The 13,973-nt window shown below is 43.8% G+C and overlaps 1 protein-coding gene across 2 annotated transcripts in view; it reads left to right on the top strand.

The window, feature by feature from the left end:
• The window catches only part of LOC126336862 (uncharacterized), a 313,200-nt gene that overhangs the window by 124,346 nt on the left and 174,881 nt on the right, over window positions 1–13,973 (top strand). For both annotated transcript variants that reach the window (XM_050000960.1, XM_050000958.1), the window contains exons 9-10: window positions 6,280–6,383; window positions 7,606–7,788. In XM_050000960.1, coding sequence (XP_049856917.1) covers window positions 6,280–6,383; window positions 7,606–7,788 — 287 coding nt within the window. The remainder of the gene's footprint in view (window positions 1–6,279; window positions 6,384–7,605; window positions 7,789–13,973) is intronic.

Genomic DNA, 13,973 nt, shown 5'->3' with positions numbered 1-13,973 from the left:
AATGCTTGCTCGGCCACTCTTTTAGAGTGACAGTAATCTCCAGTAGTAATGAAATTAAATCAAGGTTCTTGTAACACAGTTACTCATACAGGAGGAGACGAATGACATATTAGACATTTGTAATTGTCTCTTTTGGAGCATTATTGGTATTAAGTAATTATTCTCCCTTTTTTTTTAAATTTTTAGTGTACTCTCCTGTTTGCGTTTGCTTCCATTTGCCGTACTATAAGCCATTTAGAATAATTTTCCTCCCTTCATCCTGCATCAATGGCATCACAGATACAGATGGGCCAGAAGTAGTAGCAAGACAGTTCAATCTGAAATTGGCTACAATATGTGTGCTGAAAAAAATTAAGAATATATGTAAAGCGAAAATATTGTTGCTAAAGGAAAACATGTGAACATGCATTATTGGCATACTAGAGAAGTTGAGAGAAAGATTGCTGCTCAAATACACCGTAACATTTGCAATTTCCTGCATGAATCCAGAAATTGTGTTAAACCAGAAGTAGCTCAAAGAAGATTGACATTTTACTTGAAATTTTGGAATCAAATGGAACAGTGTCGAATTCCAGGGCAGACCATGTCAATCTTGAAATTGTGGAGATCTGCAGAGAAAAAAGAATTGAAGATGATATGAAATAGAAGTGAAAATTATCTCAATAAATTCTGGATTAATGTAATTAAATTATCTTGAAAAGCTATGCCCAAATTTCCAATATTTTATGCAAATTATTTTTATAATTCACATGGAAATGCTGCGGTTGAGGGAGGCTGATATGCAAACTTTGAAATTTTAATTTGAAAATCAAAGACAGAAAATGTTATTGCTCAAAGATACATATATGATGCAATCCAGGATGCAGAAGGTGTAGACAGTTTCAGAATGACAAAAGTCCTATACAATACAAATTTTGCAATGCCCATTGTTTGTAGAAAGATGGTATGAAACATATGGCGTAGGAAGGTGAAAAAGTAAAGGATTAATAATTATTAAAAAAACACAAGCAAGCTGAAATCAAAGATTACATAAAAAAATCACGTGTTGGAGTGAAGCATCAAAAGATTTCATCAGAGATAGAAAGTTTAAAGAAATGATTTATTAATTTTCATCATGACTGATTTCTACAGCTTGTTTCCTTTAATCAGCAAGTTACAATTCATATATATTTGCAAAAACAGAATTGATAATTTTTTATTCCTTGCAAATTATATTAAAAACAAAGATTCCAAGACTTACCAAGCGGGCAAGCGCCGGTAGACAGGCACAATAAAATAACACACAAACACACACACAAAATTACGAGCTTTCGCAACCAGCGGTTGCTTCGTCAGGAAAGAGGGAAGGAGAAGGAAAGATGAAAGGATGTGGGTTTTAAGGGAGAGGGTAAGGAGCCATTCCAATCCCGGGAGTGGAAAAGACTTACCTCAGGGGGAACAAAAGGATAGGTATATACTTGCGCGTGCGCACACACACACACACACACACACACACACACACACACAGACATATTTAAAGGCAAAGAGTTTGGGCAGAGGTGTCAGTCGAGGCGGAAGTACAGAGGCAAAGATGATGTTGAATGACAGGTGAGGTATGAGTGGCAGCAACTTGAAATTAGCAGAGATTGAGGCCTGGTGGATAACGCGAAGAGAGGATATATTGAAGGGCAAGTTCCCATCTCCGGTGTTCGGATAGGTTGGTGTTAGTGGGAAGTATCCAGATCATACGGACGGTGTAACACTGTGCCAAGATGTGCTGGTCGTGCACCAACGCATGTTTAGCCACAGGGTGATCCTCCTTACCAACAAACACTGTCTGCCTGTGTCCATTCATGCGAATGGACAGTTTGTGTCTGGTCATTCCCACATAGAAAGCGTCACAGTGTAGGCAGGTCAGTTGGTAAATGACGTGGGTGCTTTCACACGTGACTCTGCCTTTGATCGTGTACCGAGAGAGGTGGCGCAGTGGTTAGCACACTTGACTCGCATTCGGGAACGACGGTTCAATCCCGTCTCCGGCCATCCTGATTTAGGTTTTCCGTGATTTCCCTAAATCGCTTCAGGCAAATGCCGGGATGGTTCCTTTGAAAGGGCACGGCCGATTTCCTTCCCCATCCTTCCCTCACCCGAGCTTGCGCTCCGTCTCTAATGACCTCGTTGTCGACGGGATGTTAAACACTAAGATCATCATCATCATCATCATCATCATCATCTTTGATCGTGTACACCTTCCGGGTTACAGGACTGGAGTAGGTGGTGGTGGGAGGGTGCATAGGACAGGTTTTACACCGGGGGTGGTTACAAGGGTAGGAGCCAGAGGGTAGGGAAGGTGGTTTGGGGATTTCATAGGGATGAACCAAGAGGTTATGAAGGTTAGGTGGATGGCGGAAAGACACTCTTGGTGGAATGGGGAGGATTTAATGAAGAATGGATCTTATTTCGGGGCAGCTGGAGAGCCACATTCAGAGTGTGATCCAGTTCCGGGGAGTATCCTGTCACAAGTGGGGCACTTTTGGGGTCTTCTGTGAGATGTTCTGGGTTTGAGGGGATGAGGAAGTGGCTCTGGTTATTTGCTTCTGTACCAGGTCGGGAGGGTTGTTGCGGGATGCGAAAGCTGTTTTCAGGTTGTTGGTGTAATGGTTCAGGGATTCAGGACTGGAGCAGATTCGTTTGCCACGAAGGCCTAGGCCATAGGGAAGGGACAGTTTGATATGGAATGGGTGGCAGCTGTCATAATGGAGGTACTGTTGCTTGTTTGTGGGTTTGATGTGGACGGATGTGTGAAGCTGGCCATTGGACAGATGGAGGTCAATGTCAAGGAAAGTGGCATGGGATTTGGAGTAGGACCAGGTGAATCTGATGGAACCAAAGGAGTTGAGGTTGGAGAGGAAATTCTGGAGTTGTTCTTGACTGTGAGTCCAGATCATGAAGATGTCATCAATAAATCTGTACCAAACTTTGGGTTGGCAGGCTTGGGTAATCAAGAAGGCTTCCTCTAAGCGACCCATAAATAGGTTGGCATACGAGGGGGCCATCCTGGTACCCATGGCTGTTCCCTTTAATTGTTGGTATGTCTGGCCTTCAGAAGTGAAGAAGTTGTGGGTCAGGATGAAGCTGGCTAAGGTGACGAGGAAAGAGGTTTTAGGTAGGGTGGCAGGTGATCGGCGTGAAAGGAAGTGCTCCATTGCAGCGCGGCCCTGGACGTGCGGGATATTCGTGTATAGGGAAGTGGCATCAATGGTTACAAGGATGGTTTCCAGGGGTAGCAGACTGGGTACGGATTCCAGGCGTTCGAGAAAATAGTTGGTGTCTTTGATGAAGGATGGGAGACTGCATGTAATGGTTTGAAGGTGTTGATCCACGTAGGCAGAGATACGTTCTGTGGGGGCTTGGTAACCAGCTACAATGGGGTGGCCAGGATGTTTGGGTTTGTGAATTTTAGGAAGTAGGTAGAAGGTAGGAGTGCGAGGTGTCGGTGGGGTCAGGAGTTCGATGGAGTCAGGTGAAAGGTTTTGTAGGGGGCCTAAGGTTGTGAGGATTCCTTGAAGCTCCGCCTGGACATCAGGAATGGGATTACCTTGGCAAACTTTGTATGTAGAGTTGTCTGAAAGCTGACGCAGTCTCTCAGCCACATACTCCCGACGATCAAGTTCCACGGTCGTGGAACCCTTGTCAGCCGGAAGAATGATGATGGAACGGTCAGCTTTCAGATCACGGATAGCCTGGGCTTCGCCTGTGGTGATGTTGGGAGTAGGATTAAGGTTTTTCAAGAAATTCCTGGAAGGTTTGGAGAGGGGATTTTGAGGAAGAGGAGGTGGATCCCGCTGTGATGGAGGACGGAACTGTTCCAGGCAGGGTTCAATTTGGAGTGGGATCAGGATTATTTTTCTTCATGACAAAATGATATTTCCAGCAGAGACTACGAGTGTAGGACAGTAAATCTGTTTGGTTGAATCTGGGAGTGGGGCTGAAGGTGAGGCCTTTGGATAGGACAGAGGTTTCGGATTAGGAGAGATGTTTGGAGGAAAGGTTAACTACTGAATTGGGGTGTTGTGGTTCCAGCTTGTGTTGACTAGAGTTTTGAGGTGTTGGGGGGGGAGTGGAGCTGGTAGTGGGAGATTGAGTAGATGGGAGAGACTGGGTCTGTGTGCAATGAGAGGAGGTTGAGGTTTGATGGAAAGGTTGTGGAGGGTGAGTGAGTTGCCTTTTCGGAGGTGGGAAACCAGGAGATTGGATAGTTTTTTGAGGGGGGGGGCATGCTGTTCTGATTTGCGGTTGGCCTGTAGGAGGATGCTATGAACAGCCGGTGTGGATGTGGGAGAGGAAAGATTGAGGGCTATGATTTGGGATAGGAGTTAGACGGGTGTGTTCATTGGCCGAGTCGATGTATAGGTGAAGGATTAGGCGTGTGAGGGCTATGGACTGTGCAGTTTGGAACTGGTATAAGGACTGATGGAAAGAAGGATTGCAGCCAGAGATGGGAACTTTAAGTGTGAGGCCTTTGGGGTAATGCCAAATTTGGTGAACAACAATGGGTGCAAAGGTTAGTTAGTTGTGTTGTCTCCAAAACACGTTAAAGGGTGGGGAAATTCAGGAAAAATTTCGAAAAAAACTGCGTGTAAATGTGTTCAAAGGACTGGTTATGTACTGGTAGATTATGAAAATGAGGCTAACAATTGTTCAACGAGGAAATAATAACTTTTGAACCTGTGGGAAGCTGCTAAAAAATGATCGGTTAAGTGGGAAAAACGGGAATGGAAATAAAACAAAAGTTGTTGGAAATAGCTGAGATGGTTGTTTAATGGGTGAAAGGAACGGAGGCTGTGAAATAGTATTCACGAGTTTACACGAACTGTTTGTAAACTTGGAACAGTGGATTTTATAGCAGCGGTAATGTTGAAAGCGTTAAAAGATTTTAGGTTATGGTTTGAAAGTAAATTACATATTATTGAGTATAATTAGGCAGGATAAAATGTATGGTAGATTACAGAAAAAGAGAAGACGAATACAAAGTGAAACTACTTGTACAAACAAAAAGAGAAAGTAGGATGATAGAAAAGATTTCGAAATGCAACAGAGACAAAAACAAACATAATTGTTGGGTTCAAATTAATTATGTAAATAAAATAGAAAGAAACTTGCACATGGGAAAAAATATATTAAATACAAAGAATTCAAGACTTACCAAGCGGGAAAGCGCTGGTAGACAGGCACAATAAAATAACCCACAAACACACACACAAAATTACTAGCTTTCGCAACCAACAGTGGCTACTTCAGGAAAGAGGGAAGGAGAGGGAAAGACGAAAGGATGAGGGTTTTAAGGGAGAGGGTAAGGAGTCATTCCAATCCTGGGAGCGGAAAGACTTACCTTAGGGGGAACAAAAGGTATATACATGCGCGCGCGCGCGCGCGCGCACACACACACACACACACACACACACACACACACACACACAGACATATTTAAAGGCAAAGAGTTTGGGCAGAGATGTCAGTCGAGGCGGAAGTGCAGAGGCAAAGATGATGTTGAATGACAGGTGATGTATGAGTGGCGGCAACTTGAAATTAGTGGAGATTGAGGCCTGGTGGATAATGAGAAGAGAGGATATGTTGAAGGGCAAGTTCCCATCTCCCGAGTTCAGATAGGTTGGTGTTGGTGGGAAGTATCCAGATAACCCAGACGGTGTAACACTGTGCCAAGACGTGCTGGCCGTGCACCAAGGCATGTTTAGCCACAGGGTGATCCTCATTACCAACAAACACTGTCTGCCTGTGTCCATTCATGCGAATGGACAGTTTGTTGCTGGTCATTCCCACATAGAAAGCGTCACAGTGCAGGCAGGTCAGTTGGTAAATCACGTGGGTACTTTCACACGTGGCTGTGCCTTTTATTGTGCCTGTCTACCGGCGCTTTCCCGCTTGGTAAGTCTTGAAATCTGTGTTTTTAATATATTTCTTTATATATATATATATAACTAAAGAAAAAACTTGTAATTAATTATGCGTGTTCCAGTAATTTCCAATATACCTTTTTGAAGAAATGATGATTTAGTCTCTAATTTAATAAAAAAAGCAATATAGAAAAAAATTGCCTTGAAAACTTTAAATCCGGAAATGATGCAATCATTGGACTACCCTGTTCGCGTATCGTTTTTATTTTATCCTGGACTTCCCATTGTTTAAATGTGTTCCAGTGTTCTAAATTAAATATTAAATATGTATGCTTTGTGTAGCTTGTTATGAAACAGTTATAAGCTGATATGCCATCATTTACAGACTCCTTTGGCTTTGTAACAGAAGTTATCAAGAGTAATGTGGAGCGCCTAATTGCAGAGTTTCCAACTGGTCTGCCTGTTGGAAAGTTCAAGGAAATGTATAAGGTACATTGAAATTAAATTCTTGGCCCTTGTTCTTTCAGTTAATATACTTACTGAATGTATAGGTGCTACATTGTGCCATTATTGAAAAGTTCGGATGTGATAATTTCTTCTGTTATAATTTGGGATAAACCCTCCACAAATCCAAAACAGTAAAAGCCTTACAGTCAAATTACTCCTCCCACAACCACCCATCCACCCCCACACACAACCACTTTGTTCTCATTCCATGTCTGTTCCCCTATTGCTTTCCTCCATTCCCTCCTCCTCCTTCCCTCCCTTCCTGCCCCCTCACTCCCTCCCTTCCTGCCCCCTCACTCCCTCCCTTCCTGCCCCCTCGCTCCCTGCCTTCCTGCCCCCTCGCTCCCTGCCTTCCTGCCCCCTCGCTCCCTGCCTTCCTGCCCCCTCGCTCCCTGCCTTCCTGCCCCCTCGCTCCCTGCCTTCCTGCCCCCTCGCTCCCTGCCTTCCTGCCCCCTCGCTCCCTCCCTTCCTGCCCCCTCGCTCCCTCCCTTCCTGCCCCCTCGCTCCCTCCCTTCCTGCCCCCTCGCTCCCTCCCTTCCTGCCCCCTCGCTCCCTCCCTTCCTGCCCCCTCGCTCCCTCCCTTCCTGCCCCCTCGCTCCCTCCCTTCCTGCCCCCTCGCTCCCTCCCTTCCTGCCCCCTCGCTCCCTCCCTTCCTGCCCCCTCGCTCCCTCCCTTCCTGCCCCCTCGCTCCCTCCCTTCCTGCCCCCTCGCTCCCTCCCTTCCTGCCCCCTCGCTCCCTCCCTTCCTGCCCCCTCGCTCCCTCCCTTCCTGCCCCCTCGCTCCCTCCCTTCCTGCCCCCTCGCTCCCTCCCTTCCTGCCCCCTCGCTCCCTTCCCCTCCTGCCCCCTCGCTCCCTTCCCCTCCTGCCCCCTCGCTCCCTTCCCCTCCTGCCCCCTCACACCCTTCCCCTCCTGCCCCGTCTTTCCTCCCCCCCGTCTTTCCTCCCCCCCACCCCGTCTTTCCTCCCCTCCCGTCTTTCCTCCCCCCCACCCCCCCCCACCCCCCCCCCCCCCCCCGCCTTTCCTCCCCCCGTCCATTTCATCACAGTCGGTGTAGAAGAAATAGGAAGGCACAACAGACATCAAGCATATTAGTTTTAAACTGATTTAGTGCTGTTCAGTGTGATTCATAATTTCTTACAGCTGGACTTAAAAAGGAAGAGTTTTTTGTGAGTAATCGGATCCAACAATTTTACTTTGTTGCAGTTATATTTTTCAGAAGATTTGAATGAAGAAGAATTAGGTTTTTCAAGTTTGAACGCTATGCTTCAAACATTACATGAAGAATTCATCCTAAGGGTACGGCAAGTTGGGAAAAATACGCTGTTATATCCTGCAAGAAGTCTTGATTCTATCCAGCAGGAACCACCTCTCTGCAGTTCAGTAATGGTAGATACATTATTTATTATGCTTGATTTATAATCTCTTATTTGTGTGTCTGTGCCTTTGAAGTGCATGTGAATGATGTGTGTTCTTACACTGCATACATTACATTTGTGAGAGCATCATCACACACATAAATTTCATACTGTTTTGTGTGGTTGCGTTCATTAATAATAAGGATGCATGTCTCTTTCAAAACCACATTTTTCAACGTTGCAAAAATAATTTGCAAGGAAACTATTGCTTCCCACATTTATTTTGCCAGTGTAAGCAAACAAAACAAAAATTATTTCTAAGTGAAATAAAACTCAGGTTCTGACTCCTTGTACATTCTTCTGTAATTTAAGATGATGACATTTTTACAACTACATAAGTTAAAAAAACAGACATCACTCTGGATGGCTTCAGTTAACAAACAGATGACAGGATGTGTTTCACAGTTCGTCAGTGCTCCATTAATTTAAAAATGCAGTGTATGTCATACTGAAGGTTCACACAAGAGGTGGCCACTTTTCACACGTGTAATGCTTTGTTTGTATGTCTGCTCCTCAAAGGTGAAATTATTACTGACTAAAATGATAACTAAGCTGCTCAAAAGTTTACTTCCAGAAAGGCTTTACTTCATGAAATATTTGATAGCAGGCAGATCGTGCATGGCGAATGTTGTTGTTGTGAGAAGCACCATAAATGATGAGGAGGATGACATAATTTAAATATGGTGAGGTCAGAAGTTCCAGCAGCCCGGCAGTGAGCATACAGTTGGACACACACACACACACACACACACACACACACACACACACACACACACACACACACAAAGCTATTCCAAACTTCTCCTTTCCCTTCACCCCCCACTCTTCCCCCACTCTCTTTCTCTCACCCCCCCCCTCCTCCCTCTCTCCCCTCCTGCAAAGGAATAACTGCAGCTAACTCAAGACCAGGCAGACCTCTTGTACTGTTGGACACAGACCATCAAGCATTGTGGAAGGCTGTTGTATAAAAGTTGCATAAAATTAGTAGAAGGAATCACTTGTGATTTCCAGAGTGTTACCTGCAGTTCATCTAGCAAAATGGCTGTGTGAAGGGAGTTAAAAAGAATGGGGTACAATGGTCGAGCAACTCCTCATAAGCCATACATTTCTTTAGTCATGCTAAGCAACACTTGAGGCAATGTAAACAGCAGTGCCACTGGACAATGGGTGACTGGAAATGAGTGACTGGGAATGATGACTCATAATTTATGGCAATCCGACGGAAGGACTTGAGTTTTGGTTTGGCTTTGAGAACACTCCCTTCAATCATTTATAGTGCTGACAGTAGTAAAGTTGAGAGGAAGTGGTATTATGTATAGGTCTTTTTGGGTAGGACCTAGTCTGCTCATCATGCTTACAAGGAAAGGCTATTTGCAAAAGGACGTGAACCTGTTTTACAGGATTGTGTACTGTTTAAAGTAGAGGGACAGTTTGAAGATAACTGTTTGCATCAGCTTGACACTATATATTGTGAGGCAATGGTTTTGTGGGCAATAGCATTCCTGAAACAGAGCAAGCTACCCACAGTCCTAAACTGAACACAATAAAGCACCTGTGGATGAGTTAGAACATCTTTGCTGTATACCCCAACAGCCAGCATCACTACTTTCTCGAGATTCAACTTTTGAATATGAACTGGCTGCCACTCGTCCACAGACGATGGCACACCTCATTGAATGTGTCTCAAGCAGCATTGAAGTAGTCATAAAGGAAAAGGGTGGGCACATTGTTAGATTTCTGGATACTTTTCGTCAAATAGTGTATGTTCTTGTTTTCAGTTGTGCTTATTCTCTGTCTTGGCACTGAAGACTTTATTGTTTTTCATCATGTTGTGCTGTTAACATTTCATTCTTAATTCCAACTTAGTGATTTCTGTCTTGATCAAGATCCTGGAAGACTTTTCTATTGGAGACAGTGGGGTGGGGGGGTCGGCTCTATGAAAACCTTTCATCTTCAAGGTTTGCAACGTGCTGATGGGTTGCATAGCCGTTGACGTGAAATAGTCTCTGGAGGGTAACCTCTGTGGCATGTGCTAGTCCACAGTTGTATAAGGATTCCTGGGCTGACATTATTTTCCCTAGGGGCTCATGGGATCTCTATGGAGTGACCTCAGTGCACTCTACCCCTGATGGGATGCTTGTACCATTGTGTAGTCCATACACCATCCCAACAAAGAGAGCTTGGTTGATCAGTCTGCCGAAGAAGTCGCAAGGTACAGTGACAGGTCATTAGTCTGTCATAACACTTTCACTATAACCAAGAGAACAGAGAGAAATTTTGAGAAGGTATCCAGTTTCTGTATTCACGACGTGTTGGAGGTTATTGCTGGGTCCTTAAAAAGCATTAAACAACTTCGTAGTGGAACACTTCTAGTTGAAACTGCCATGTCTTAAGCTTCTGGGATGCAAGGCCTTTGGTTGATTTGCAGAACACTGGTAATTTTTGTAAAGGTGTGGTTACCTGCTCTGATTAGTGGATGTGGGCACTGAGGAGATATGTGAAGTATGGCAAAATATGGTTGTCACGGAAATGCAGAACTATATGAGTAGAGCCAATGATACAGCAGAAAAAACTGCAATATTTAGTCTGTTCTTCAGCACTGCTAAATTACCTGAACGTCATCTTGAAGACTATATCTGTCTTAAGGTTTGACCAATTGTTCCCAACACAATATCATGCCTCAAATTTCAAAGATTTGGTCATACCTCTATGGCATGTAATGGGAGGGCTGTGTGTTGAAATTGTGGAGCCTCAACTCATGAACTGGACAACTCTTGTACATTCCTCTGAAATATATAAGCTATTCCAGGGATCGCCCAGTATGGAGCAGGAAGTGTGGTGTTTATGACTAGGAAAGGAAAATTAGGGAATTGAAATTTATGAAATGCCCCCTTTATCGTGAAGCTAAAGTAGCTTTCAGAGCTAGGCAACCTCCGGTGTTTGCTACTTCCTTTGCATCAGTGCTGAAGAACCCAGTTGCCTAGTGTGAAATAATTTGGATGAAGGTCACGGTTAAAGCAGGCTCAGACATGGTAATTGGATGTCTCTATAGGTCCCCTGGCTCAGCAGCTGTTGTGGCTGAGCACCTGAAGGATAATTTGAAAAATATTTTGAGTAGATTTCCCCACCATGTTATAGTTATGGGTGGAGATTTTAATTTGCCAGATATAGACTGGGAGACTCAAAACATTCATAACAGTGAAATTTTTTAAAGTGCTTTATCTGAAAACTACCTTGAGCAGTTAAGCAGAGAACCGACTCATGGCGATAACATATTTGACCTTCTGGTGACAAACAGACCCAAACTATTTGAAACAGTTAGCACAGAACAGGGAATCAGCGATCATAAAGCAGTTACTGCATCGATGATTTCAGCCATAAATAGAAATATTAAAAAAGGTAGGAACATTTTTCTGTTTAGCAAAAGTGACAAAAAGCAGATTACAGAGTACCTGACGGCTCAACACAAAAGTTTTGTCTCAAGTACAGATAGTGTTGAGGATCAGTGGACAAAGTTCAAAACCTTTGTACAATATGCGTTAGATGAGTATGTGCCAAGCAAGATCGTAAGAGATGGAAAAGAGCCACCGTGGTACAACAACCGAGTTAGAAAAGTGCTGCGGAAGCAAAGGGAACTTCCCAGCAAACATAAACATACCCAAAGCCTTGTGGACAAACAAAAATTATGCAAAGCGAAATGTAGTGTGAGGAGGGCTATCCAAGAGGCATTCAATGAATTGGAAAGTAAAGTTCTATGTACTGACTTGGCAGGAAATCCTAAGAAATTTTGGTCTTATGTCAGAGTGGTAGGTGGAGCAAAACACTCTGTGACCAAAACGGTACTGAAACAGAGGATGACAGACTAAAGGCCGAAATACTAAATGTCTTTATCCAAAGCTGTTTCACAGAGAAAGACTGCACTGTAGTTCCTTCTCTAGATTGTCGCACAGAGGACAAAATGGTAGATATTTAAATAGTCAACAGAGGTATAGAGATACAATTAAAATCGCTCAAAAGAGGAAAGGCCGCTGGACCTGATGGGATATACTTGATCCTGAAACGAATAGGAAGCAGTCAGCGAGGTATGGACTTGGAACCTCGGCCACACATACTACTGCATACCATGAGACTTCTTCTAAGCCATCCCACGTGCCAATGTAGCCATCTCCTCCAGTAAATAAGGGAAAATGTCACACAAAATGTCGTTCGAAATTGAAGAAAGTGGTGGCAAAACAATTTGATTGGCAAGCACTCTTCCTTTTCAATGGTGATTTTTATGGCCAAGGATGGAGGAACTGCAGCATTGGTTACTGTGTAATGTTCTCCCTGATCTCGCAGGTAAATCACCACTACTGAGGGGGGAGGAGGAGGAGGACAGCTCTCACTTATTGACGGCTCTCACATGCACTGTTAGTTCTTGCACCAGTTAAGATCACAGTATGTTCACAATCCATTGGATGCAGATGCAATGACAGAACTCTTCCGGACACTCCATTCCTACTCTTGGGTGACTTCAGTGCACAACAATGTGCTGTGGGGCACAACTATCACTCGTTCAAGATGTCGAATTATTGAGCATCTTGCCCATTTAAACTGCACCTTCCTCTTGAACTATGGTCAGATAACACACTTTTATACAACCACAGGGTCATCTTTAGCCAGTGGTCTTTGCTTTTGATGCCCAGCCATTTCAGACGGAGTTCGGCAGAAATGGCCGCAGATTTGTATTCTAGTGACCAATTTTTGGTGTGTCCACCTACTGAGTAAGACATTGGTCTGTAGGAGACTGGAAAGATAGATGTATCAGAAGGCACATTGGTTGTGATACAGTCAGCAGACAGTCCTCAATTAATAAGAAATTGCTCAGGAGATGGTGGACTATGTCACCAGTGTGATACAAGGAGCTGCTGCTGATTCCACTCCCTGTGCTGGCAACCAACTCTAACACCGACCTGTGCCTTGGTGGAATGAAGAATGTCACTCAGCAATCAGAGCCAGGTGCAGAGCTTTGCATAAATTAATGCAACTCCATCCAACTACAGAAAACCTTTGTGCCTTCAGGTCTGTGAGAGCACAAGTGAGGCGAGTGATAAACAGAGCAGAAGATAAACTTCCAAAAGAAATTCCCAACTTCTTTAAACTGTCCACTTCCACTACATGAGTTTGGAGCACAATAAGGTGAATGTCAAGCAAGGTTAGTGCACCTTCTCTTGTGACTTTGTTGGGGAATGGAGTCTTGGTGGGTGCACCTAAAAACATGGCTCAGGTTTCAGCTGAACAGTTTCGTACCGTCACTGCATCAGTTGGACAAACTTCTGAGTTTCAGACATTGTGTGTGACTTTGGAGATGAGGTTCTGCTTCTCAATGTGTATGTGGAAGTGTACAATCTTCATTCTCCGTGTGGGAATTTGGAATCAGCTCTGTCTGCAGTCAGAGACACTGCTCCACATCTGGATCTGATTCATTATGCCATGCTCCATCATCTATGACCTGGAGCTAAAGGCAAGCTTTTATCTTAGTTCATTCAGATCCAGTTTAAAGGACAGTACCCAGTCTTTTGGAAGGAAGCTATATTATTTTTTGAAGAACGACTTTTGTTTGAAGAAAATGAACTGAAAACATTTATATTTAACATGCATTACCTTATGGAGACCAGGCAAGGATTGCGCCAGCTCTAATAGTTACTGGAGTGTACCCTTAAAACAGTTGTATCAGTAAGACTCTGAAATATATGGTTAATGAAATATATGGTTAACCATATATATCTGGCTCTTCGAATTTGAAGGTCACTTGTTCCACTCCCTGTGCTGTTTCAGGTGCAGACAACCTATTTCTACTAGAGACAGTAAAGCAGTAGTCCTTCTTCACTGTAACCTTTTAGTCAGTATTTTTCTTTTTAATCTTGAAATAGCATACAACTTGGTGATACAACATCCTTTTAAACTTCATGGATGGGAACTACATAGGTGCCTGCCACTTCTTATTCCACCCTTTAAGAGAACAGGGGCTTTTGCTATCACATTCGTGATGTCCTGTCTGACGACTTTGTTCAAGAGAATGGGTTCCTTCGTTGTTCGCAATCACTATCCGTGGGACCTTCTCTGCAGTCAGCCCTCTTATCATTTGAAAACATTATTTATGTTAAATTTAACCAT

The sequence above is a fragment of the Schistocerca gregaria genome, chromosome 2 (assembly GCF_023897955.1).
Source record: "Schistocerca gregaria isolate iqSchGreg1 chromosome 2, iqSchGreg1.2, whole genome shotgun sequence".
In the NCBI taxonomy this organism is placed as follows: domain Eukaryota; kingdom Metazoa; phylum Arthropoda; class Insecta; order Orthoptera; family Acrididae; genus Schistocerca; species Schistocerca gregaria.
The sequence above is the reverse complement of the archived record's forward strand: the minus strand, read 5'-3'. Positions and strand labels throughout refer to the sequence as shown.